The 24,851-nt window shown below is 40.4% G+C and overlaps 4 protein-coding genes and 5 non-coding genes across 10 annotated transcripts in view; 2 read left to right on the plus strand and 7 right to left on the minus strand.

Annotated features, from left to right (window-relative positions):
* Positions 1-1,466, plus strand: part of MAP2K1 (mitogen-activated protein kinase kinase 1) — a 40,874-nt gene extending 39,408 nt beyond the window's left edge. The window contains exon 11 of the mRNA XM_076348099.1: positions 548-1,466. Coding sequence (XP_076204214.1) covers positions 548-661 — 114 coding nt within the window. The 3' untranslated portion in view covers positions 662-1,466. The remainder of the gene's footprint in view (positions 1-547) is intronic.
* Positions 1,467-2,378: 912 nt separating this feature from the next.
* On the minus strand, positions 2,379-5,950 carry SNAPC5 (small nuclear RNA activating complex polypeptide 5). Its single transcript, XM_076348096.1, has 3 exons — positions 5,847-5,950; positions 5,169-5,258; positions 2,379-4,542 (listed from the first exon to the last, which is right to left on the minus strand). The coding sequence occupies exons 1-3, from the start codon at positions 5,934-5,936 to the stop codon at positions 4,432-4,434; spliced, it is 291 nt and encodes a 96-aa protein (XP_076204211.1). The 5' UTR covers positions 5,937-5,950; the 3' UTR covers positions 2,379-4,431.
* A 336-nt stretch (positions 5,951-6,286) lies between these two features.
* RPL4 (ribosomal protein L4) lies at positions 6,287-12,252 on the minus strand. Its single transcript, XM_076348098.1, has 10 exons — positions 12,192-12,252; positions 10,537-10,708; positions 9,568-9,674; positions 8,990-9,128; positions 8,310-8,434; positions 7,789-7,918; positions 7,194-7,350; positions 6,930-7,013; positions 6,568-6,688; positions 6,287-6,483 (listed from the first exon to the last, which is right to left on the minus strand). Exons 1-10 carry the CDS (start codon positions 12,192-12,194, stop codon positions 6,364-6,366), a joined length of 1,158 nt encoding a protein of 385 aa, XP_076204213.1. The 5' UTR covers positions 12,195-12,252; the 3' UTR covers positions 6,287-6,363.
* Positions 7,673-7,743, minus strand: LOC143165298 (small nucleolar RNA SNORD18). The gene has a single exon (XR_012996235.1). It is a non-coding gene; the product is annotated as a small nucleolar RNA SNORD18 (small nucleolar RNA).
* Positions 7,990-8,057, minus strand: LOC143165299 (small nucleolar RNA SNORD18). The gene has a single exon (XR_012996236.1). It is a non-coding gene; the product is annotated as a small nucleolar RNA SNORD18 (small nucleolar RNA).
* Positions 9,194-9,293, minus strand: LOC143165300 (small nucleolar RNA SNORD16). Its single transcript, XR_012996237.1, has one exon. It is a non-coding gene; the product is annotated as a small nucleolar RNA SNORD16 (small nucleolar RNA).
* LOC143165308 (small nucleolar RNA SNORD18) lies at positions 9,755-9,826 on the minus strand. The gene has a single exon (XR_012996244.1). It is a non-coding gene; the product is annotated as a small nucleolar RNA SNORD18 (small nucleolar RNA).
* Positions 10,780-10,880, minus strand: LOC143165301 (small nucleolar RNA SNORD16). Its single transcript, XR_012996238.1, has one exon. It is a non-coding gene; the product is annotated as a small nucleolar RNA SNORD16 (small nucleolar RNA).
* Positions 12,253-12,572: 320 nt separating the features above from the next.
* ZWILCH (zwilch kinetochore protein) lies at positions 12,573-24,288 on the plus strand. Of its 2 annotated transcripts, XM_076348708.1 has the most exons (18): positions 12,573-12,740; positions 12,968-13,019; positions 14,770-14,865; positions 14,978-15,096; positions 15,794-15,990; positions 16,493-16,572; positions 16,867-17,022; positions 17,269-17,340; positions 17,679-17,772; positions 18,652-18,707; positions 20,031-20,133; positions 20,601-20,680; positions 20,900-21,056; positions 22,061-22,089; positions 22,490-22,626; positions 22,921-23,016; positions 23,106-23,224; positions 23,901-24,288. In XM_076348708.1, the coding sequence occupies exons 1-18, from the start codon at positions 12,685-12,687 to the stop codon at positions 23,990-23,992; spliced, it is 1,791 nt and encodes a 596-aa protein (XP_076204823.1). In that variant the 5' UTR covers positions 12,573-12,684; the 3' UTR covers positions 23,993-24,288. The 2 variants fall into 2 exon arrangements, with proteins under 2 accessions (XP_076204823.1, XP_076204824.1); XM_076348709.1 differs by lacking the exons at positions 12,573-12,740; positions 12,968-13,019 and having other exon boundaries at positions 14,776-14,865; positions 14,978-15,109.
* Positions 24,289-24,851: the final 563 nt, after the last annotated feature.

A 24,851-nucleotide genomic window follows, 5' to 3' on the forward strand; every position in this document is an offset into this window, starting at 1 on the left:
TCAGCTTTGCCTTGCAAAATCTCTAGAACTACTAGACGCAAACAAATCTTGCATATTTTTTTTTTTCATGAAATGACCTTATCAGTTTCAGTGGATCTTTTCATGGCCTTAAGTATATGGTAGGACTTAAGTTCTACTACAGAAAATGAAGTTTTCCCTGCACTGATCCTGCTGTACAATAAGGTTGCAAAATGCAGTCAGACTCCTCCTATTACAGAAAGCCTTTCTGTGCACAGGCAGATATTTTCCAGAGTATTAACTTAAGTGGCTGAGTCGTATCCTTATCGCATACTGTGGTGTAAGTATTCTGCAATAGGCACTGTGTAGGCAGTATTCCTCTGGAATACTTTGTGATGTGTACATTTCATGTGCTGGTTATTTCAGTAATCCTGCAGAAAAGCTTTCCTGATCATTTCCTGTGGCTTGCCAAATTTTATAGCCAGCTTGAATACTGAAAGTAAACTGGATTTATTATGCTTCATGTTATTCAAAATTATTATTTAACAGATTGAGTGCTTGAATAATAATATTCTTCTCCTCTGCTCAGATTCATGCTTTCATTAAGAGATCTGAAGCGGAGGAGGTGGATTTTGCGGGGTGGCTTTGTTCAACCATAGGCCTCAACCAACCGAGTACACCCACACATGCTGCTGGAGTCTGAATATGGAAAAGCAAATCCTGTACTGTACATCTGTTAACAACAATGCTATTTTGGTCCTATTTCCTCAGCTTGTACCTGTTCAAACATGTATTTCACCTCTTAAGGAAGAATGTCTTTATAGCATGTGCCAAATGGTTTTAAGTTTTGTCATAAACTAATTGGTATTGTATTGGATTACATTCATTTACTGACCAAAACGTTAAGATGTTTAAGTTACAGTGCTTGCTGATTTTTTAAGTGATTATGGATATTCTTTCTTAATGAAAATATCACTGGGGGTGTTTACCCCCAGCTTGTTTGAACTTTATCAGGATTCTTTGTAAATTGTTGGTACTTCAATCATGCTTACTGAATCTCCAACGCAAAAAGGGTTAGGGATGCTCCAAAACTGTATCTGTCGAGCATGCTTTTGCTGCTGCCAAACTGTATCTGAAAGTTAGGCCTAATGTTTCCAATTTTGCTGTTTAGAGATCTCTCTTTCCAGGTAAAGAAGGCAAGAGCCCTGCATTTCTTGGAATGTACAGGGCAATATTCTAATTGTAGACTTGTTCATATTTCTATATTTATTTTTAAAATGTATCATCATACTTGGATTTAGTGATGTATGTCTTTCTAATTGATTTTTAAAAGTTAGTTCTTGGAAGTGTCCTACAGAATCAAGACAAAGATCCAGGCAACTTGCTTTCTTTTAACCTAAAAATTCATGACAACTGTGTTAGTGTCTAAAGTGTATGAAGATCCTCTATTGTTTTATTCTCTCAGATGTTTAGCAATGGATTCTCTTAATAAATATATTATCAAGTAACTTCTTGAAGCTTTTTTTAAAACTCCAAAAACTTAACTGAAGCCTTAAGCTGAAGTCACTGCTGCATTACACACCCTTTTTCGGTATGTTTTTCCACAACCATTCAATATCCTTAGTTCCAGAGGTAAAAGATTGCATATGTAAATTGACAATCTGTGGAACAGGCCTTGAGTCAGTTGCTGCTGTGGTGTGTTAATACTGTGTTAATAATAGGTTTCTGTGGAATGTCTGAGGGAAGTCTGACTGTCAGAGGTTTTGTCTGTAGTGCTCACACAACTTGTACAGTGCTCTACTCCGTTGGGTGCTGTAACCCACTGGGTGGGGTGTGACATGTGCTTTCCTACGGCAAACCAGCATTGTGACACAAAACAGGAATGGCATGATCCACCCAGCAGAGGGAAGATCTGCTTGCCTGCATCTGTCATTAACCAAGAGTTAGTACTACACTGACTTCTTCAGCTTATTTTTATTCAGAAGTCCAGCTTCTGTCACTCACTTGGCAAGCTAATTGCTGTTGCTGTACAACAGAACAGGGAGAGGTGGGTACAGCTGTGTGTCCTCAGCACAAAGTCTTGCTCTCTTCATAGCGTGGCTCAGCATGGCTGTTAAAAAGTTTAGCTCCTTGAAAGGATGTTTCAGACATGGAAATGGCTGAAGTTCCTTCCCAAAAGGAATCCAAATCATTCTAGACATGAACTTCCACTTGACCAGCAGTATCGAGTATCAGAGAGAGGGACAGAATAGCCCTCAATCCATCAGCAGTAGGAAATGACTCATTGACATGTCCAAGGCTTCCTGCAGCTTGTCTTCACTTGAATGTGGCTTTTGGTAGCAGTGACAAGGCTGTGTAGTATTTGAGTTAAAATCTGTCCTGAGCTTTATATGTGAATTATACATACTAACACACAGAAAAACAACAGTACTTTTTACTATTTGGTAAAAGAAAAATGCAGTATGTGACGAGCAAGCTTTTGGAGATTTAAATCCCATTTTACTCATTTGTTCCACAGACAGCAGTAATTTGAACAATGCATGCAGTTACATGTAGTAGGACACCAGGTAAAGTACTTTATTGCAACATGCAATAGAACTGGTCTATTTTAATCCAAAAGCAAGCAAGGGCCTCATTCACAAAAGGCAGCAGGAAGTATATCTGTAAAAATGACTCTGGACCATGCTGGGGACAAATAACATTTTTCAACAGTCAGAATTACCCTTTGGAGATGAAACCCAGGAGCAGCTACTCCAGAATGTGACTTGTCCAGAAGCAAAGGGGGCAAGTGGTCCTGCTGTAAGACAGAGCACTATAACGTGAAGAAAGGAGAGGCTGGCTTCCGAGCTCCTCGCAAACCAGCTTCTCAGACACATACTTTCAAAGAACTATTTGACATTCCAAGCTGTGACACTTTCTGCTCAAACTTATTTTTTTTTTTTACCTGTGACTCTTGGGAAAGCTTTGCTGAATCTTCTGCACTCATGTTCTAAGCCCCTTCATTAAGACATCCAGGATTCTCAAAAACCAGTTAGTCTTTAGTACAGGATGAAACTACATTTACATTCCAACATTGAGTTTCTATTGCTACAAACCAAGTAAGAGCCAAATAAACAATCTCTCCTCAAACAGTGGCAGGACCTCATTGGAGGTTGAATGGTGTTCTGACCACACCCAGGACACAGGGCACTCTTCAAAGTTCCTTTCCTGCTCTTAAAAGCAAACTTCACTTCACTGCTGTTTTCTCCGAGTGATGCCAGAGATGGCAACAGCACCTTTAGATACCAGTTGTGCAGTGAACAACCCTGGATATAACTGACTATTCTCCTAGTAAGACAGTGGACAAAGTGGCTGAGTTAGAATATTACCTTTATTGTCTGTTTTTAATCAGCTTAACAGAGTTTGGGTTTCTGTGCTTTAAAACAAGTCTTCAAGAACTGATAAAATAACCAGCTGCACCACGCGGTGTCTGGATATTGTCTATCAGTAAAAGCAGCACTAGCTTGTTTCTGTACCATTAAAGAAATTGTGGAGGGGACTTCACATCACTTTCCATTTTATAACTAAGTTCTTAAACTCCTCATACTCCTCCTTGAAGCTCACTTGAAAGCAGAAGGCGGACTTGCATTGACTTAGGAAGTTACTATGAGGGAAAAAGAAAATAACGCTAATTTAAAAATAAGAGTTTGTAATTACGAGTAACACAGACCAATTCTTACTGTACAATTTGTGGACAAATAAAAGGCTAATTGGCTGCTACTCCGAAAGAGCAAGAAGTAGAAAATACTTCATTGTTACAGTCAGACTGACAGTACTTAGGAAGAGCACCAGTAGGTACAAAGAGAGGCCACCTTGTTACTGCGCTCAGAATTAGGTTGATGGTGCAGGACCTGCTTCTCCCAATGTAAGAACACCTACATCTCTATCGCAGTTACAGGGAACGTAAGTCCGGTTTTCCGTGTAACCGAGAACGCAGCAGCTGACAGCCTGGAGACAATCCTGGACACGCCTTTTCTCACTGCGTATCTTAAAATTCCCAGTGTAAAAGCAAATGAGGCTGTAATATAATCATTGGTTCAGCAACCAGCCTCCATGGCCTGGTTTTATTTTTCAGCATCAGGAAATAAGAACAGACGAATTATTGCTTTTAGCTACATGTTAAATTAGTCTGACTTGATTAATGACTTCTCCCATCCGCATATAAAGATGCAGGAAGCTACATTAGGTTTTAAATGTGGAACAGATTATGCTACGTATCTGTGCAGCAAATTTTCATTCTTTTAACATCTAAGTCAAGATGTACCAAGCTTGTTGACATTCACGTGTTCAAGTGTAACTTCCCTAGACTCCAGGAGTCTTGCGTATCATACAGTTCATATCCATATACAGGACAAAATGAAAATCGGTGAATTTTATATGAATGAATTAGAAATTCCTGAGTCTGTATTAAAAACCATCTCCGATTTTTTTCTCTCAAGAATCGGATTCCTCCTCCTCTTCCTCCTCCTCCTCTTCATGATCTTGAAGACTTAGGTGTAATTCAGTTTGATTGATAGCAGCCTCATTGTCCATCTGCCCAAGAGTCTGTCACAAGAGAAGAGTTTATCTTGCTAATTATCAAGACCAGCAGTGATACAGAATGCTTCTCAAATCACTATTAAAACTGCAGTCACAGCGTCTTTTAGAAATCTCAGTACTAGACCTGTTGGCTGCACGAGCCCATCACAGCAACGAGCACCAGTTCTCCATAGAAGAGTTTCAACTAGTTTCAACATACTCAGTAAAAAGTTCAGAGGCTATCTGTTCCTCCATCCCCTACAATCAGTTGGCTAAACCGCCATCTCACAGTTAAGAGTGTTAGACACAATACTTTTACTTACTTAATAAACGGCGAAGTGACGCTACGCCAATATAGAGCAGGTATTTCCCAGCCTCCTTGGAAACAACATGCTGCTCTCAAGGATGGGAAAAGGTGAAACCCTTGAAACATCAGCCAGCAACAAACCAGGCAGATTTTACAGCTGAGCTTTTCAGCTAATAAGCAGCATAAACAAGGCCAACATTAGGAACTCCAGATGAAAACCACCCACAGAAACACCCACAGCCACTCAAATCAATTCGGCTCTCCTCTCCCTGTCGCTCTTGCTGACACGCCCCAGCACAGGGGAAAGCCGGTCCCTCTCTTTTCACCCCGCTAGGACCTCCCTTACTTTTTGAGTCTCCTCTGCAACAGCTGATGAAGAGACTGTTACGTTCTCCTCTCTGGACCTGATCATAGACTGTAGTGCCAGCTCTTCCACCTGCAAACAAGGGAACACGGAAGCCTTTGCAGTAATTATTTCTTGGACTCTATTTAAAGTATTAAATATTTAAAATTTAACTAAGTTAAAATATTTTGGAATAATCAAGAGCAGTAACAGCAAAGCATTTAAATCACGTTTCACCGCTCTTCAGCTTCAATGCACGGCAGGACGCCGATGACCCCAGCGCCGGCCGCGTTTACCGGGACAGCAGTAAAGGGCTGTGCTTAGCTCAGCGTTTATTTTGTGTAGCAGTCGCGGTGCAGGGATTAACAGGCACGGGGGCCGCTGCCAACAAGCCAAACCCTCAGAGCCGCGGCCCGGCGGCAGGCTGCCGCTCGTTCGCAACTCAAGAGCATTATATGCACTAAAAAAGAGAAAAAGGTGGGGCAGGCCCGGCCCCACCGCAGCCCACGGCCGCGCTCCCGCACCCGGCCGCTCCGTCCCGCCGAGCCGCCGCGCTCCCGGGGCCGCGCCGCGGAGGGACGGGGCCGGCAGCGGCCGCCCGCCCCCGCCGCCCGCTGAGGGCTCCGCGCCCGGGAGCGCCGCGCTGGCCCCCTCGCTCGGCCCAGCCCGCTCCCCGCTGACCTTGAGGCGGGTGAGCTGGTCGTGCAGCGCCGCCTTCACCCGCAGCAGCGTCTCCTCCTCCTTGCGCAGCTCCTGCAGGCGGCTCAGCATCCTCCGCCGCGGCGCCGCCCGCCCCGCGCCCTCGTGACCCCGCGGGCGGGAAGCGGGGAGCCGCAGCGCCCCCTGGAGCGCGGGCGGAGGCGGCGCAGCCGGCGGCGAGGCCAGGCCCCCGCCATTCGCACGTTTCCGGGCAGCAGCTGCCACCGCGTGGCCGCCCGTCCTCACGGCCCCAGCCGGGGCCGGTTTACACCAGAACAAGGTAAATCCCCGCTCCCGGGGGCGTTGAAGGAAGACGGAAAAGACCACCCCCGCTTTTTACTCTTCTTTAAAGAGTTTCCATTTTAAAACCCGCTCAAAAACGCGGATCTGGAAAAAAAAACTATCAGAAAAATACGACAGCGTTTCTCTGTTGCGATAGAATTTATTAGTTACAATTCCATGCCTTCTGAACTTCAGTGGACAAAGCACCGCACAGGGTTTATGCTTCAGCCTTGGCCTTTGCAGGGGTCTGGGCTGCGGCCTCTGCCCCGGGCTCAGCCGGGACCTTGGCCACGAGCTTGGCCTTGGCCTTTGCTTTCTTCTCTTCCTTAAGTTTATGCTAAAAAAGAAAAAAAGATCATCAGCCTATACTCTGAAGTACTAAACCCAATTTGGCCTATTACCAGCATCCATGCTCACTCACGTTTTGCGCATGGCGCAGAATGGTGTTGCGGCGCATTGTTTTGGCATAGGGGTTCAACTTGATCATGATTCTCAGATTCTTCAGTGGATTCTTCTTCAGGACTCTACGGCGAATCTTTTTCCTGAAAAGAACATACGTGTTATCACGATCTCGTTTCACAGTCCAAGTTCTGCTAAATTTTCCCTGAAATCTGGGGAAGCGTAACTCCTAGTATTGATACCCAGAAACTAAAGAAATCCCAGCCCTATCTGACGTCCCAGTGCTGAGAGATTTCTGATCTCACTACAAAGCCTCGCACTTGGCAATTTCTAAAGAGACTCCACTTCACATTCATGAGATGATAGATAGATAAAAATTATTACTTTGGAGCACGCAGCGCCTTCTGGATTTCCTGGCTTCTCATGATTCTTCCAATGTCTGTATTGGTCATCTTATGCATTGGCAGGCTGTGAAACAAATGTTCATAGGGTAAGCTGGATAAAAACACGGCTAGCTCAATGAAAACAGCTATTTCGGGAAAAGTACTGGTTTTCCACCTCCAAACGGAAGAACCCATGACACTAGCGGGTTGTTCTCCCAAGCCTGTTTTACCCCGTCCAGTTGCGTCCAGTGTTGGCTGTGCTTACTTGTAGTCGCTCTTCAGCGTAGCGGCTTTGCGCCAGGTGCCGTACAAGTCATCCAGCTTGCGGAAAGCGCTTTCCGTCCAAATGCAGAAACGCCCAACATGGCCACCGGGAGCAAGTCTCAGCAGGTTCAGCTTGTTCACGTCAAGAAGAGTAATTCCTGTAGAAAAACAGACAAACCAATCCTTTTCGTTTGTAATTAAAATCAAGGAACACAAGACTAAGAAACAGATGAGAAAGCACACAGGAACAGATGTGGGCTTATTAGCTTTTACACTGCAGAGTTACATACACCTATGTATGAAAGTCTACTAAATTCCTGAAAATAGCAACAATCAGCCTTTTTCCAGCAACAAGCTTGACAGCCTCATTTTTAACTGCTCCAAATGCAGTTTGTGGTTGGTGACAGCCATAAGATTTGTCATAAACATCCTCAACATCACCAGAACAGATTCTTAGAAAGAACGTATTAGCTACTTCAGCAAGTCAGAACTTCCACAAAATCATGTGTTTCAGAAACACGGACCAATGAAGTGGAATCTCATCATTCTAGGCAGTCTCTCAATAAAAGAGTAAGCGTGCCCCCAGTTAAAATTACCTGGGATATTCCGGAAAGCTCGAATGATACCATTGTCCTCGTTGTAGATGATGCAGGGTCCCCTGCGCTGGATGCGACGGCGATTCCTCATTTTACCCTTTCCAGCCCGCATACGCTGGGAGGCATAAACCTACATAAAAATGAAACTTGTGAATATTCAAAATAGTCCAAATCCCATTAGTAAGACACAATAAAACTGCTTTAGTCAGAACTTCACAATCATCACTGCTTATCCGAAACACGGACCAGTGAGAAGTTCATCATTCTTAAGAGAGTCAAAAAAAAAAAAAAGCAGCTATTAACATCATGCAACACTGAAATGAAGACAACGAAATAGAGTAAACCAGCACAGTAAGGAATTTACTTTGCTTAAACTCTTTTTTACAGTTTCTTGTATTTTTGTTACCAAGGGATTTCTAGCGGCATCAAATCAAAACAGAACTATTTGGAATTCCTGATATAACAATGGCAGAGTTGAACCGCCTGGGTTTCGCTCTTAAGAACACACCTTTGCAACTCACCTTTTTGATGTCATTCCAAGCTTTAAGCTTCTTAAGAAGGAGGACAGCTTCCTTCGTTTTCTTATAACTCTCAACTTTGTCCTCAACAACCAGAGGAAGTTCTGGAATCTCCTCAATGCGGTGGCCTAGTGAGGATTTTACAAGACACGAAGTTACCCACTGATCTTGGCTGTACGCATTTCTCAAGGTTATTGCCTTGTGTATTCAGAAATGATACAAAATGATAAACAGTGGAAATTAGATTGATGATCTAATATTCAGGCATAGTAACTACAGTAGTGAAGTTTCCATGGAGTCTTGTGGCTCTGCCTCAAGACAGTACTTCCTGCACCCGAGTAAATACTAAGCAAATCTTTGGCTTCCACGAACAGAAATTAAACTGAACTGCCATACGATTCAAAATTCAGTTTGTTTCTATAAACTGCATGGACAGGATTCGCGTCAGCAACGCACACAAAAGCACCTCAGCATCACCTAACTTCCAACACCGCATAACCGCAAAGTGCCTGCCCGAGTTGTACATAACACGAACATCCCCTCACTGAAGAACAGACTGCCTCTTAATCTCTTTAAAAGAGAATTTCGTTATCCACAATGAACATTGAGTCATCACATAGTAACCGATACTGCTCAGGCAATGTAAAACTGCAGGCAAACACTTCCAGAGACAGAATTCCCACCTTTAGACATGACCAGCGCTGGAAGAGCGGACGCTGCCAGAGCGGAACAGATGGCATAACGCTTTTGAGTTGTATTCACTCTACGGTGCCAGCGCCGCCAAGTCTTGGTCGGGGCAAACATGCGACCTCCGCGACACATCTATGCATTGACAGTTAAGAAGAACCTTTTTGAAGCTTCTTTTTCTAGTCTAACTCTTTAATCCTTGCTCAGTGTTAATTGTTCGTCAACCATCTGTACCAGTACACTGACAGCAGGCAACTGTCACTGAGCACAGAGTAAGACGCAAATTACGACATCATGGCAAGATGGTATGCATCACGAGATTCAAGATATCCACCGCTGTTGCAGTGGGGAAAAAAAAAAAGCAATGAAAGCTTCTGTTCATTAAAGCAAGTCTGAATTTGCATACAGAAGGTTCTAAACACATTACAAATTTCTCGAACTCGGTGGTCCAGATCACTGTAGGTAGCCGTTACCTCAAGAAGACGCCATTTCACGTTTAGATACTTAAAAATAATTTTTCTGCTTGATGAGTTCAGCTTTACACCTGATGCAAGCGGCAGCTATGAAAGGATACATTTCCAAAGGCACCCTGGCCGGAGCGGTGAGTTCCACCACCTCGCACTCGAGGAATACGAGCAACGGCTCTCCCAGTACCCCAAGATTCGGCACTGGTCTGATGACCTGGAACGGAAAGATTTTAATTCAGAGAGTGACAACACTGCAATTTTCATAAAGTCACTGATAGGCAGAATTCAGGACCACCAATCAGAACTTCCACTGTTATCATGTGTTTCAGAAACACGGACCAATGAAGTGGAATCTCATCATTTCAGCAAAACAAATCCTGATCAGGTTAATTAACTCTTACCATATTAAAGATCTGCCTAGGTCAGAATCAAGTACATTAACATACTGATTTCTAAGCTTGATCCTCAATTTGGAGGTCTGAACTGGCACTGCTGTTCCTAGTGGGTTAACAGGTTTATGTGAAACACCACCAGAAATAAACTTGAAAATGCATGTTCCTGGCACAAATTTCTTGGGAAGCAGTAGCTGTTTGCACCTACTAGCTTCTGAAGCAACTCAACAAATGCCCATTTGCACAGGTTTCTTCTTGGCAAATGCCTCAGATAAAGTCTCCTGTGGTCAACGTGGAGCGGGGATTATAAAGCGCGGTTTTTCATCACAGTTTTCTGCCTGATACACTGTCAGATGTTTTGTGTTCTTATTGCAACGAATGCAGATTCCGCTCAGGGACCTAGGCGCCACAATACTTTCAGTAACAGACATTTCAGATAAGACCCCAGAGTACTCCAAGACTTTTACAACACCTCGCTGTTCTTCATAATAATAAAAAGTTGCATTTCATACAATTTAAAATCAGATTGTTAATAACCAGAACAGTTGCCTTGCCTTCTATACAGAATCCCACTGAACAGCTCTTCTCTTACTTCAATTCTAAATTTGTTTCAACTTTATCCCACCTGTATTAAAGTCAAAGGCTAATACAAGTAGTTCTGTCCATTGTGTGGTGTAGCCATACCTGCAAGTTCACTGACAGCGTAGGGCTGCCTGTTGTTCTTGCGCAAATTGGTGTGAACGAAGTTCACAACGTCAGGGCGAATGGGAGCCTTGAACACAGCAGGCAAGGTGACATTTTTGCCTGATGCTTCCCCCTTCTCAGAGTAGACAGATATTAATGGTCGAGCGCAAGCCTGAAAAAAAAAAGGAAAAAAATCTTAAGGACAAGTAAAGTAACTTGCTAGCATTCAAATCCATCAAATATTGCTCAGAATGAAGGGGTCTTCAGTTCAACAGTGCCAGCACGCTGACAGCAGGCAACTGTCACTGAACACTGGATAAGACGCAAATTACATCATCATAGCAATAATTTTCACTTAAAATAGCGCTCCACAGAACAATCCACATTTGGAAAACTATACCTGAGGTTTCAAATGCAATAGATTTCCAAGTCATTTGGGTAAAATTCATCTACAATTGAATCTCTGGGCTCTTTAGTAACACCTTCTAAACTACTTCCCATTTACTGTTAAAAAAGCCTATATAAAACCCACCTGTGTTTATTCAGTTTACCAAAAGCTTGTTATTTCGATTATGTTTAACAGTTGAAATTAACCAATTTCCCTAATGCAATCTAGAAACTCACAATGACTACAAGCAAACTTAGTATCAGAGTTTATTTTTTGTAAAGTCCGGGCCCTCTGAACAATCCCTTGTGCCTCAAAACTTGTGAGGTGAAAAATTCAACTGCTAGCAGCACCAGCTTCCTTTCAAAAAACTGAAAAGATGTCAAATAATAGCTTGCTGGTCTGAACAGTACCCTTTAAAAAAGAATCTTCTAGCATTATACTGTATCTGTCGTTAAATTAAGAGCTCATGGCAGTAATACAGGCAAAGTATCTTCCTCCCCTTTCCCATCCACAATTCATTTCAGAGGTATTAAAAATACTACAAAACTCAAAACTAACCAACCAACAGCAATGAAAGTACTATCTGTATTTTTAACGCTGGTTACTAGCAAGGCACTGACCCCTAGAGTTAGTGCAGAGACTCCAGCACAAGCACGGAACAAACTTGAGCAGGGTGAAGGAACCAGACCAGAGGCTGAATTGTATTAGCAAGAAAAGTTGTTAATTTGCAACCCGGTTTCAGACCAAGGCTTTTTAAAGCCTGTTTCAGAATAACAAACAAACAAAAAAGTTAAAAAAAAAATTAAAATGGGTGTTACAGAAATCGTTCTTTTAACTCAACGTAAGCTCAAGAGCGCCCGTGTGGTTTTGTTTTGCTTTAGATAAATACGTCAGAAAAGTAAAAAAGCCCTGCCAGAAGGCGATGCGGGCCCCATCTCCCACTGTGCCTGAGGAAAGGGCTACTTCCAGCGGACCAAGCCAAGCTCTCGGCCGCGACCCCCTCTGCAGCCCGCTCCTGCCCCTCTTCAGCCCGCCCGCCCGCCGGCACGGCCTCCCCGCACGGGCTCCACGCGGCAGGCCGAGCGCTGACGGCTCCAAAATGGCGGCCAGCCGGCCGGCCGCCCCACGCCTCCAACCCTCGGGCTGCCCGTGGCACGGCTCTGCCCGCCGGGCCTGGCTCCCACCACCCTCGACCCACTACCCGCCGCGGATCACCGGCGGCCCCCGCCCCTCTCGGCCCGCCGCGCTCCCGCGGCCCGCGCCTCACCATAGTGGCGGCGGCGGAGCGTCTCGTACTCCCCCCAGTCTCCGCCGCAGCCCGACCGGAAAAGGAAGGACTTGTTGCTCTCCCTTCGTTATGAAGAATGTCCTTCCGCACCCTGCCCGCCGCCTTCTGCCACACCGGCCGGTCGGCTCCTGACTCCAGCCTCGGCCCGAGCTCCTTCGCGTACGCCGCCACCCGCGGTGCCCAGCCCTCTCCCTCCGGGCGCCTCCGTCGCTCTCGGTCGCCTCCTAAACGAGGGGACTCTTTTCTGGCGGAGGGATTCGGGTTGACAAGTCATTCACTCTCACAGAAATTACACAGTGTTTGAGGAATTCTTCTTTTTTTTTCATGGGGAGGCGTGCGGCGAGAATAAATATGAATAAGACCCACTCCTGGCGGGGCAAAGAATAATTTTTTTGCCTTCATTGGGCACACCGCCCCGGATGTAGTGCCGGGGGGGCGGGCGAGGCGCGCGGTTCGGTTGTGGCGGGCGGCGATGGACGCGGAGCGGCGGCGGCGGGCGGCCGCTGAGCTGTACGGCCGCCTCCTCCGGTGGGTCTTGGCCCGGCGCGGGACGGCCGCGCTGCTGAAGGAGGCGGCTCGGCCGGGGAGGCTGGCTGGGGCCGGGGGACCGGGTGGGGCCCTAGTTTGCGGGGAGGCTGCTGAGGCTCTGATTGTAGACCCGCGTCGTTTTAGTTAATGCAGTTAAACTTACTGTTTAATGAGGAATACGGAGTAAAAAAAACTTTATGTACCTTAACATTTTATTTTTCTTTCAGAATATATGAAGAAGGAAGGGAAAGTATCCCTGAACATCCGTATCTCTTTGAGGTAAATATGTATTTGAGAATACAGCCATGTAACCTGAGTCTGTATGTTTAGAACATGCAGCCATTGATCAACAGCTAAGATACGCGCGGGAATATCACGTAAAAAGGAAAGTTTACCTCAGCAATACCTCTTTAGATCTGCCTCTACCTCAGGGTAGGGAAGGAGACCCGGGTACCCAGAGTGCCGCCCTCCCGGGGCCATCGCCAGCCTTCACCTCCCTGCGCATTCCTGCGTTCCTCCCGATTTTTTGCACCTGTTAACAGTTCACTTGTTTAAAATGGTTGTAAGGATCAAGTACACGTGAGAGTGTTACTCGGTGGAGGTCGTGCGAGGTACAGAAGGTGGGTGGTACAGCGCGTGGCTGCTGAGAGGAGAGGAAGGAGCTGCTACGGCAGCTGCCCCGAGGTAGTATTTTCATGTGGGCAGTCCAGATCTTCAAACTTGCAACTTCCGATGGCACGCTTTTTATCTAAGTACTTTTATAGGGAATGGGATATATGTATGAAAATGGCGATTGCTTCTAATGGCTTTTGGAACATAGGGATGGCTGGAAAATCTCTAATGCTATTTAATTGTATTAATCTTGGGATTTATACAAGTTTGACAATAGTTTGAAAATAAAATCAGGTGGTTATTTAAAGATACAGCAATGTGAAAAACTGACTAGATGTGAAGAATCAAGTAATACTTCTCTGTGTGTATGCGAAAGCCTGAGTAAATATTGATATTCCTTCATTCTCAAGAACAGGCTTGAGTTATTTAACGTCTCCAAACAGTGTTGTCCTGGTTTTGGCAGGGATAGAGTTAATTTTCTTCCTAGTAGCTGGTACAGTGCTGTGGTTTGGATTCAGTATGAGAATAATGTTGATAACGCACCGATGTTTTAGTTGTTGCTAAGTGGTGCTTACACTAGTCAAGGACTTTTCAGCTTCCCATGCCCTGCCAGCGGGAAGCTGGGAGGGGGCACAGCCAGGACAGCTGACCCAAACTGGCCAAAGGGATGTTCCATACCATGGGACGTCATGCTCAGTATATAAACTGGGGGGAGTTGGCTGGGGGGTGGTGACCGCTGCTCGGGGACTGGCTGGGCATCAGTTGGTGGGTGGTGAGCAAGTGCATTGTGCATCACTTATTTTGTATATTCTATTGTTATTCCTTCCTCTTCTGTCCTATTAAACTGTCTTTATCTCAACCCATTAATTTTACTTTTTTTTTTTTTTTTTTTCCCTATTCTCTCCCCCATCCCACTGGGAAGGGGAGTGAGCGAACAGTTGGGTGGTGTTTAGCTGCCTGCCAGGTCAAACCACAAGTGTTTAGAGCTCTCATGAGACATTCAGAGAAGTGATCAATTGATATTTAATGTTACTTTAAATGAGTATCCTTCATCTCAAGGATAGCTAGTGACTGCAGTCACTACTTGACAACAATCATCCCTCATATCTCAGATTATCTGAAGTTTTGTTCATTGAACCAAACTTCAGTTTCCCATAGAATTAACTTGTTAGAGATTAAATTTTCTGTGTTGGTTAGCTGAAAGTTGTTGCATTTTCACAGTTGATTTGATTCCACCTATGGCATGCAGTAACTGTGTTCTTGAAGTAAGAAAGCCTTAGATTCACGAATGGTTGCAATAGGGCTGGAAATCAGTTTGTGGAATTAGTTAATTTTGCAATTTCTGGTATAAAAAATTGCTGAAATGTAGCATTTATATGTAATGTATTAAAAAGTTTTGATTTTTTTTTTTTTTCAGACTGATGTAGAGATCTGTTTGATTGGTGGTAGCTGCAAGAGTCCTGTTGAAAGATTTTGGAATGGAAACAATATGGTGTATATTCTACAGAAAGCAGTAAGTGTGTATGTTAGCTGTTAATTTTTTAAATGTAATCTAGACTTGAATTCCCATCAAATATTTTCATATACCTTGCATTTTTTTACTTACTTGTGGATTTCTCTTAAAGCAACACAATGAAGAAAGTGACCCAATGGAAGAATCAAAAACAGATGATGCTATTTATGCCTCTGAGCTTTTACCAAAGGAGAGTTCTGGACCAGTGGCTTTTTCTGTCAGAAGAGCAAAGTAAGTGTCAAAGGTCTGTCTCCCCTTTTGATGTCATTTTCTTTTGCAATTTTTGTTTCTCTTCCTGATATTCAGAACCTGTATTATTTTCAATCCCCAAAAATTAAATTACTCATTAGTTTAGTGAGGAGATAGGACCGTTTTTCATCCTGCAAAATGGCCTCCCCTGGCTAAAAGTATTCCTAACAAAGTAGCTAAAGTGAAGGTACTGGAAAAGCACTTGTGAGCTGTCCCATTAGGTTAATGGAACTGTCTGGGTGTAGCTGAGCAAAGAAAACTTACTAAGACTTCAAAGCTTGTTTTTCTAAGGCTTCTGTTTTAAAAAAAAAAAAAAAAAAAAATTGATTGAGGTCTTTGGCTGTTACTAAAATTCCAAGGCATGGTACCAAAACATGGTGACTAGTTTGCTTAAGTAACTTATCCTTTTAACATGCTTAAAATGTAAAATTCAATTATGATTTTGGAAACCTTAGTCTAAATTAAAATATTAAATATATTCTCAGTTATGGTATCTTACTTCCTCCTTTGTGACTTCATTATTTTACCTGTAAAAAGAGGATTGTAATACTGCATTCTTTTTTTAAACTGATTTGATTTCTGCTAGCGAAGCATGGTAGATAGGAGTTCAGTTTTATGTGAGGGATAGATTTAGCTATACTTGCTGGCATCTTATTTTTTTTCCTGTTCATATCTCTAGGCAGTTGATTTCCTTATATACAATGGTACAAAATCCAAACATGACCCACTTGAAGATAAGTGAATTGGTTGTGCTTCCTCCCCTCTGGATAAGGTGTGACGGTTCTGATCCTGAACATACTTGTTGGCTTGGAGCTGAGCCTCTCAAAGCTGGAAACAAAATCACAGGAATCAATTTTCATATGGTTACATGTGATGGTAAGGTTATAATGTTACAAATAAAATTTAATAAGGAAGGCTTAAAAATGTAGGAATATTGATGTAGTGGTGCTATCTTTGTCCTTTGTGTGATGTTGGCTTGGTACTGCTCTATATTCCTTGTTTTAAAAAACAAGGAGGGGGGGGGAAGAGAGAGAAAAAAAGAAAAGATGTTTTTAACCCATGCCTTGTGGGGGAAATAACTTTTTAATATACTTAATGCAACAGTATCTGTGCAGGCCTACCTTCACTCAGGTGCAATAACTTAGCAAATTGAAATTGCTACCATTCAACTTCTTATGCAAGTACTGACTCTTACTAAACATTTATATGTTAACACCAGCTCTTATTATCAATAGGACAAATGAAAGAAGAATGTCTGCTTTCTAAAGGACAACATGAGTTGTACTTAACCAAATGGAGTATTTGAGAATTAATTTTAAGTGCCAAATTTGAATTGTGTCAAATGTTTTTTTTGATTCTTTCTTTTTTCCTTTCCTAGGTCCTGCAGCTGATAAAACCTGTTTTGCAAACATGGAAGAGCTCAAAATGGCACATAAAATGAAACATCATTCATCTATTGTAGGTTTTTACGATCTGTCATGCCTCCAATCTAAGTTTAAAAACTCTGGTTTTGGATTTATGATACTGGTTTTGGGAAGCTTTATAGATTTTACTTAGAATCTCATCTTAGTATGATTCTATAGCATAATAGTCTCTTTTGAAGTAACATTGGAGTTCCCTATGTTGTAATGCATTTGTCTGATATTAGACGTATTTGTGTGTGTGTGAAATCATTTTAAAAATATTTTACACAGGTATAAAACAATCAATGTTGTGGTGGTGGTTTTTTTTTTTTAAATCTGTTCATTCTAGGTGATGACAAAAGGATTTGCTCAGTATGAACTTGTTAGAGCTGCTGCAATAGAAGACACAATTATAGAATCTGAAAGCAATATATACGTTGATATTACGTGGAATACTGTAGATAAGATTCTGGAGACACCCCCACTAATTTCAGCTGCCACGCTGGTAAGTCAAGAAGGAAAAAGCAAAGCAAGCCAACCCAAACTCTTTCCACAGCTTACATCATGAGTAGTGTAAAGGAGAGAAAATAAGTTTGACTCTTGACATTTGTGTTTATTATTCTTTATATAAGCAGTACAATATGTTCATAATCTAAATTATAAATTATGCTAATATGCATTTCACTAATGAAAATTTTAGGATGCTTGATTTCTAAAGTTTGAAACTGACATAAACTTCTGGAACTTTCAGAATATTACACTGGAGTCTGGGGACCCCAGAAGTCCTGTATATCAGCTGTATAGAGAACTGCAGTTTCTCCTTGTAAGTATGAGTGAGAAATTCCAATTTCAGATTTACATGGAATGGTGATTTTGTGTTAATAATTTACTTTATTTAAAACTTCATCACGTGTTTCAAAGTTAACTTTAAGCTTTTAGTTTAGAATAACCTTTGAGTTCAGTTTTAGGAATCTTTAATACAAAGAGGACAAATCATGAACAGGAAAGCCAGGAAATTAAAGAAGTTTCTAAATTCATGATTAGCTGTACAGAGAGAGATGTATGATTCTTGGAGAGGTTAACTACAGTTTTAAGTATGACACATGCAGAACCTTAAAAAAGAACTGATTTGTGTTGTTTGGGTTTTGATGCTGCCTTTAGGCTTTGGCCGAAGGTTTGAAGACTGGTGTGACTGAGTGGCCTGAGCCCTTAGAGTCTGAATCAGCTGTTGAACTGGTCCAGGAATTTCTGACTGGTAATTGCTGCTTGTTACATGGGGGGAGAGGGATGTCACATTTCACAGAAATAAAAGGAAATTCCACATACGCTTTTTAAAGTATTAGAATTAGAGATGTTAATTTCTATCCTATAACCACCTGTGCAAAGTGGTGAAATAGGTTACTCAGTACATTGCTGTCATTTTTCTTTTCGTAACATCTTCTGTAAAAGTAATAGTTGTTTCTTTATAAAATGATGCAATTATATTTAAAAAGCAATTGAGAGTTCTTGATGCGTCTTTCAAGTTATCTGGCAGGCACATGAACTTCTAAACCTGCTAAGTGTCCCTTTGGTGGTGGAAAACAATACTTTGATGACATCTTAAAATAAAGCATCCAAAATCACTGATTCCTTCTGAAAACTGTTGTGAACAATATGTGTCTTGCCAGAAGTTTAAGATATTAAAAAACAAATCTAAAAAGAGAATCAGATGTAGGAATGCACCAAGATATTTTCAAATGCAACTGTAAATTTTTTTTTTTAGTATGTAGATAAAACTTGGAGAAACGGACAAAAACTCTCTCTGACAAATACATGTGGAAGAAAATGAGACACACTTATTAGATCACCTGCTACCCCTTACTGCTTCATCACTGAATCTTAACAAGTTAATGCTTAGATAACAATGTAGTAAAGGTATATGGGGAAAATGTAGAGCTTATAATAAAAATATTAAGAAATGATCTTTTCAGACTATATGCTTAGCCAGTAAAAACAATTTTAAAATGGATAAACTTTGTCTATTAGCCATCCAGTCAGTGTATCTGTTAATTATTATGTGCCCAGTAATTTATACGATTGGTTTGATGATTTTTTTTTTCTCATAGTGGTGAAATTTATTTTTCTCCTCTACCAGATTTAAAGAAGAAACTGGATGGATATTGTATATCTGGAAACAGTAATGAAACAGAGGTATCTGCAATTTCCTACCAATTGCCTTGTCATCTTGTTTCCCTTATAACTGTAGTTATTTTGAATTTTGACTAAGTCTTGTATGTTATTTATGTATATATGTAAATACATAGACATAAAGACGTAAAGAAAGATAGATCTCTTTCTGTTTCTGCTGTGTAAAATTAATGGAAGAAGGCCTTGCAGGCAAAGTTAGGAATTCCATAGCTATCCTGTAATAGAAAGTCCACTGTAATTTTTACCTTTAGAAAACCTCCCTCTTTTTTTTTTTTATTCTAAATGGTCTACCAGTGTCCATTATACATATTTTTTTATGTAATTTAGTGCTCTGAAGCTATTTTGATTTGCTTCTTTCCCTTCCTTTCTCACTACCAAAAGCTTGCAAATTGAACTGTATTGTATCAACTGCAATCACACTCCCTTGTCTTAACCATTGTCTGTCATCTCCTAAAGCTATCAGTTTCATGATGTCCTAGTTTCTTTCAGGAACTCTGACCTTTGTGCCATAGCGTTCTATCACTAATTTGCTTTTCTTGCCTAATTTAATGATTTTGGACCAATTTAATGGTATCAGTTAGATATCTGTCCTATTTATCTAGAGGTTTATGAGACTCTAAAGCAATGGACAAATTCAAATTATAAAAATGTTTTCAGTTATAGTAAGATTTTTTCCCCCCCGCCCCTTTCAGTCTACAAGAAAAGGTTTGGGTCTCTTTCCTATTGAGAGGGAAGTTGCATTTTGTTAGTGAGCTAAAAATATAAAGATTTCTGTATTAGCTAAACCAGAAAAATTCAGGATCAGGAGAACAGGAAAATTGTTCTGAGAATACACGTATGTATTAATTTTGGCCTCCCAGGACACTGCTAGGTCATACAGTTATTTAATTATCTATGAGTTCAGCATAGCATAGGTCATATTCTGAGTTGGTGCTTGCTGGACTGTGTTCTTGCTATTTACCAATGATCTGTGCATCGTGCCGTTGTAAGGCGAAAAGGACCATCTTGAGCTAAGCAGCGGGTTGTTACTGGACAGTCTGATTGAGCTTTACTTGGCTACGATCAAAAGTCTGATAGTAGGCTTTGCTTCCTGGTCCAAAGATAGCAATTATCCAGTGTGGTAATTCTGAAAAGAATTAGTCTCACTTTTAAATAAAAATATGCTTCCAAATTATTATGCAGTAGTAGTTTCTATGCAGTAGTTTCTCTGGAAAAGGGGAAAAATTAGTGATGCACCCAATTTTGATCTCTGGAGAAAATTCCAATTCATAAGGTCTTTGACTCTTAGGCATCCTTTTTTTACTTAAGACAAACAAACTCTTTCAGAAAATCAAATGTGACACTGCTGCAGTGGACAGTTCAATAAAATCAATCTTCAGTGAGCGAGGAGACCTGGATTTTGCTGAACAATTATGGTGCAAAATGAGAAGTAAGTGTATTGTGGTATTTTACCCCATCTGTTTTCCTTTAATTCTTCTGTACACTGTATCTACTATACTGTCTTGCTTTCTCAGTGAAATGAATTTGAATTTCTCTGAGTTTTAAGGACTGATCAGCTCTTCAGAAAATTGTTACCAACAGGCTTTTTCTAAAAGAGCTAATTTTAGGTATGTAAGATTATATACTTCCTTACAACATATTAAGGTAGACCAATGTTCTCTAACAGTCATATGCAGTTCAGTGGTGTCTTTTGGTCATTGTTTCTTTGGAGTAACTCTTTTTAAAGTCATGATATGACAAACGTAACAAAAAGCAGTGCAGTCTGCCATTTCAGCTATTATTCTTCAAATGAGGGGTTTCGTTTTTGCAAGTATGTGTTGGCCTATTGTTATTGACTTAACAGCTAGAGAGCGAGCCTGGATTGATAAATAAAATATTGTATCTTTTTTTCTTAAGGTGTCAGTTCCTATCAGGAGTTGATAGTGTGTTTTACACTGATAATAAAATCCTTGGAACATGGTGAGATACAGCCATGGGTACGTATTTGTATTTCACAATAAATTTTATAATTTTGAGTTGTTTGAAGTAGAATATAGTTCTTGTCACTTAACTGCTTCTCATTTCTGTGTTGTATTGTTTTTAAATTACTTTCACGTGTCACAGTTTGCTTCTGTTTCCATGGTATTGTACTTCTAAACAATGTTTATGATGTTTTGTACAGAGTTACATCACAAGAAAACTTTTCTAATTTTTAGATTCATCAAGGGAGTAGCAGTTTGCTAAGTAAATTGATTCAACAATCTTATCATGGAAAGATAGAGGTCGTTTCCCTCAGTGGCATCACTCCAATTCAAATGCTCTTGGAGATTGGTTTAGATAAGATGAAGAAGGATTATGTCAGTTTTTTCATAGGTAAGTCTGATATCTGTTAACATGATTAGAAATTCAAGATAAAAGGTACTCCATGCACGAAATAATGAAGTTTTTGGTAACCTTGATCTCACGTCTGCTCCCATCTGCTGAAGTGCTGTTTCCAGCCTCCTTAGTAATTGTACCTTTTGGTTGTATATGGTTTCAAAATAAAAAAAATGAATTTGTTTCAAAATAACTATAGCTTGCATAACCATGTATTTATTTTTCAATTTGAAAAAACCCTTTAGGTTGAACTTCAAGTAAAATAAATACCAGATTTATATAACTGTGGACTGTTTTGTTTTCTTATCTGTTTGCTGTAGGTGAAAAAATAAGACCCTCATGCTCTTTCTGTCTTCTCCTTTATGGTCTACATGGGTTAAAAGCAAATGAGGCAAGGGTCTTTATATGTAATAGCTGTGTTTGTACAGTCTGTAGTATTTAGAAAGATATTTTTGTATGTATATTATACTGGAAATGAAAGTGGAAAGACTTTTGTAAAGTACATTTTTTCTTGAAAACATTGTGGCTTTGTTTTCAGTACTATAGCTTTATTTTTTTTCTGAATCTGTGGGAGGGGGGTTGTGTCTTACCATTGTTGTTACCCACTTCTTTTTCCTTCATCTCTTCATTTCTTGATTTCTTTTTTGCTTTGTCATCCTGTTTTCATTCTTCGTTTCATTTGCTTTTTTATTTTCACTATTTGTAAACCTCTATGTCCCAAGGAGGATGGTTGGCTCAAAGTATGTGGTAGGTTTCTTCATTGTGCAGCCTTGGTGGTAAATAAGATAATGCCTCTACCATGCCACTTTGCAGGGTTTTTCTTGTTTTGAATGAGTAATCTTGTCAATAAATAACATCATGGTCCTAGTGACTTTGTGCTTTTCTTTGGTAGAATTCCCCGTTTGATTACCTGAATGTTGCTTGTATTTCATCTGACACTATGTAGTAAATGTTAATTTTTTTTTTTTTTTTTTTTTCTTCTCCTCCTGTTCAATTCACAGGCCAGGAACTTGCAACATTAACCTACTTGGTGAGATGTGCTTTTTTTTTTTTTTTTGGTGAAAAAAACCTCTGAAAGCAGTATGAAATAGAGCACACTTAACTGATGGTGGGATGCAAGTCGTATCATTCCTATAAGCTGAGAAACTGAATTGCAAATCATGAGGATGGAACACCGTACTGCAGAAATGTCATTATGTTGTTTCCTTATTCATATATTATTTCCTAGGTATCTGGTATGGGTCGTTGTCAGGCAGGACAGTGAACCTTTGTTCATACTTTGATAGCATGGAACTTTGTTCTGACTCTGCTGGGCCATTCTTAAAATTTTGGCTCTCAAGCAGGAAAATTATTTTAGTATACTGAGGATGTGTTGTGTGTCTGTAGAAATTGAGTGTCCAGTTAAGAGCGGAAGCTCTTTGCTCTTCCAGGATTACTTCATTTCCACATCAGTAGATCTACAAGAACAAGTTCATCGTGTTCAAAAGCTTCACCATATGCTGGAAATAATGGTCAGCTGTACAGTCTTACTTCAGTTTAAACATGAGAACCTCTTCCCTTTGACACAGTAATTATTTCATTTTTACTTCTTGCTCTTTAAATGACAATAACAAATAGATTCTTTTCAACAGTTGTAAAGAAACTCTCTTCAAAAAAAAAAGCAACTCTCCTTACTGTTGATGATTATGAGACTGCAGAAGTAGCAGTTGGATCTTCCTGTTAAATTTTGCTTTGTGACTAAAATTGAAAAACAAAGGAAATCATAAAATCTGAGAGTATAGTTAATTTTGCACGAGGTTTATGCAGTGTTGTATGAGCATTTCTCCAAAGAAAGTTAGTAACTAGTTGATTCTTATTGTAGAATTTGCATGAAGTATTATAAGGAAAACCCTCTAAATGAGAAGCATGTGTTTCAACTGCCGATCAGACCAGCACTTGTCAAGAAGTTCTATCAAAAGTAAGAGAAACTTCAATCTTTGCAGCATTAAAATTCAGATGTGACTGAATACTTGGCTGAATTTTGACATTTCTTGATTATTCTATCAGTGATAGCCCAGAAATATGGAAGGTGGACATAAATAGTGGGCATGGACAGAAGGAGGTTAAAACAACATGGCAAGTTAGTACTAATCCTCCAGTTGAACATATGACTTCAAACACTACAGGTAAGGAATATTTGTGGTGACATGAAATAATGAAAGTACACATTTCAAATTCAGGTTTTTATACTGGGTTCAGTGGATCTGAACTTTTTCTTCAGCAAAAGCAAAACGATGTTTTGTCTTTTAATGGAAGGGTGAGATGGTATAGAATGTAAAAGATTTTCACGAAGTGGTGACTTTCTGTCTTCTCACCTTTCTGAATTACGTTTTTGGAGTTAAAATGACAGAACAGTTCCAAATATGACATGATTATTAAATATTCTACACAATATCTTCTAACTTCTTTCTAAAACCTTTGCTAGTGTATCTGAGAATGGGTTTGAAGATAAATTGACCTGTTATTGAATGCTGGCCTCTAGTCAGAGAAGCAACCAGGTGCTAAGGAGGGAAGACATGCCTTGCTGCAATCAAATGTAGGACAAGTGAAAAAGCATGAGAACAGGGAAGAATTAAGCATATAGACGGGTGTAGAAAAAAATTGCCTTTTTGGGGTGAGGTTTGATACAGGGTAATACTTTGGTAAAGCTTTCCTGTCATTCTCAATTTTTGTCGTGAAGTGCTTCTTTCAGTAAAACTGAAGTTTTGAAACCAGTTCTTGAAGTTGCTACAGGAACTAATCTCTACAGTTTCTCTTTCTAAGAATAGTGTTTAATCACATCTTTTTCTTTTGTCTATGCAGGTCTCTTTTCTGATTCCACAGTTAATGGAAGCAGTGAAGAAAGAATGTATTTTATTACAATGGCTAAGTGCAGTCAGGTGCATTTCACATAAATGCATGTTAGTCTACAGGCAGGCACTTGAAAGGTACAGTAAAGAGGAAAGTTCAGCATTATCTGTGTCCCAACAGTATATTTAGAAACACTCTGATTTGAAGAACAGTACATCTTACTGAGTCATTTGCTTTGGTATGCTTGAAGTGTGACATACACAGCCATAATTCATCTGTACGTGTCTAGTTTGTTTATAAATGTTGTGCAATTATGAATGTACAGTATAATTATTTTGAAACTATAGAAGACATTTTTGTTCATATATTTACAAACGTTCAATAAAGTTCTGCACTTCGGGGTTTTAAATTTTATTTTTATTCATTAAGAACGCAATCAGACACTGTTCAAAGTGTGAATTATCTTAACCCAACAAAACAAGCAATATTGTCATGTTTTCCTGATGTCAAGTGACGTTTCATCATCCAGATATATTTGGAAAGCTGTTCATCCAGGGCATTGTGAACTTCTGACAGTTTGATTTTCTTTGTCCCTGTATTTGTATTTTGGAGTATTCTTGGATATACTTCTCTCTCCTCTTCAAATTCACTTTTTCCCCTCAATGCAAAGTGAATTATTTTAACAGTGTTGTCTTGCATACCTTTGCATAATTTTCTGAAAAAAATCTTCAGTATAACTGGCTGGGCATGATCATTTAAATATGTTGGGATTAATTCCTGACAGTTGCATATGTTCTTATGTTGATTAGATAGTGTATGTAACGTTTTGGTAGTGTAACTTTAAACAATTACATAGTGTAGTATATGCTGATGAACTAAGTTGAGACAGAAACATTCTGCATTGAGACAGAAGCGTTTTGCATAGAAGAAACTATTAACTATTCATAAATAAGAATAAGGACA

Source organism: Aptenodytes patagonicus, chromosome 10 (assembly GCF_965638725.1).
Source record: "Aptenodytes patagonicus chromosome 10, bAptPat1.pri.cur, whole genome shotgun sequence".
Taxonomy (NCBI): Eukaryota; Metazoa; Chordata; class Aves; order Sphenisciformes; family Spheniscidae; genus Aptenodytes; species Aptenodytes patagonicus.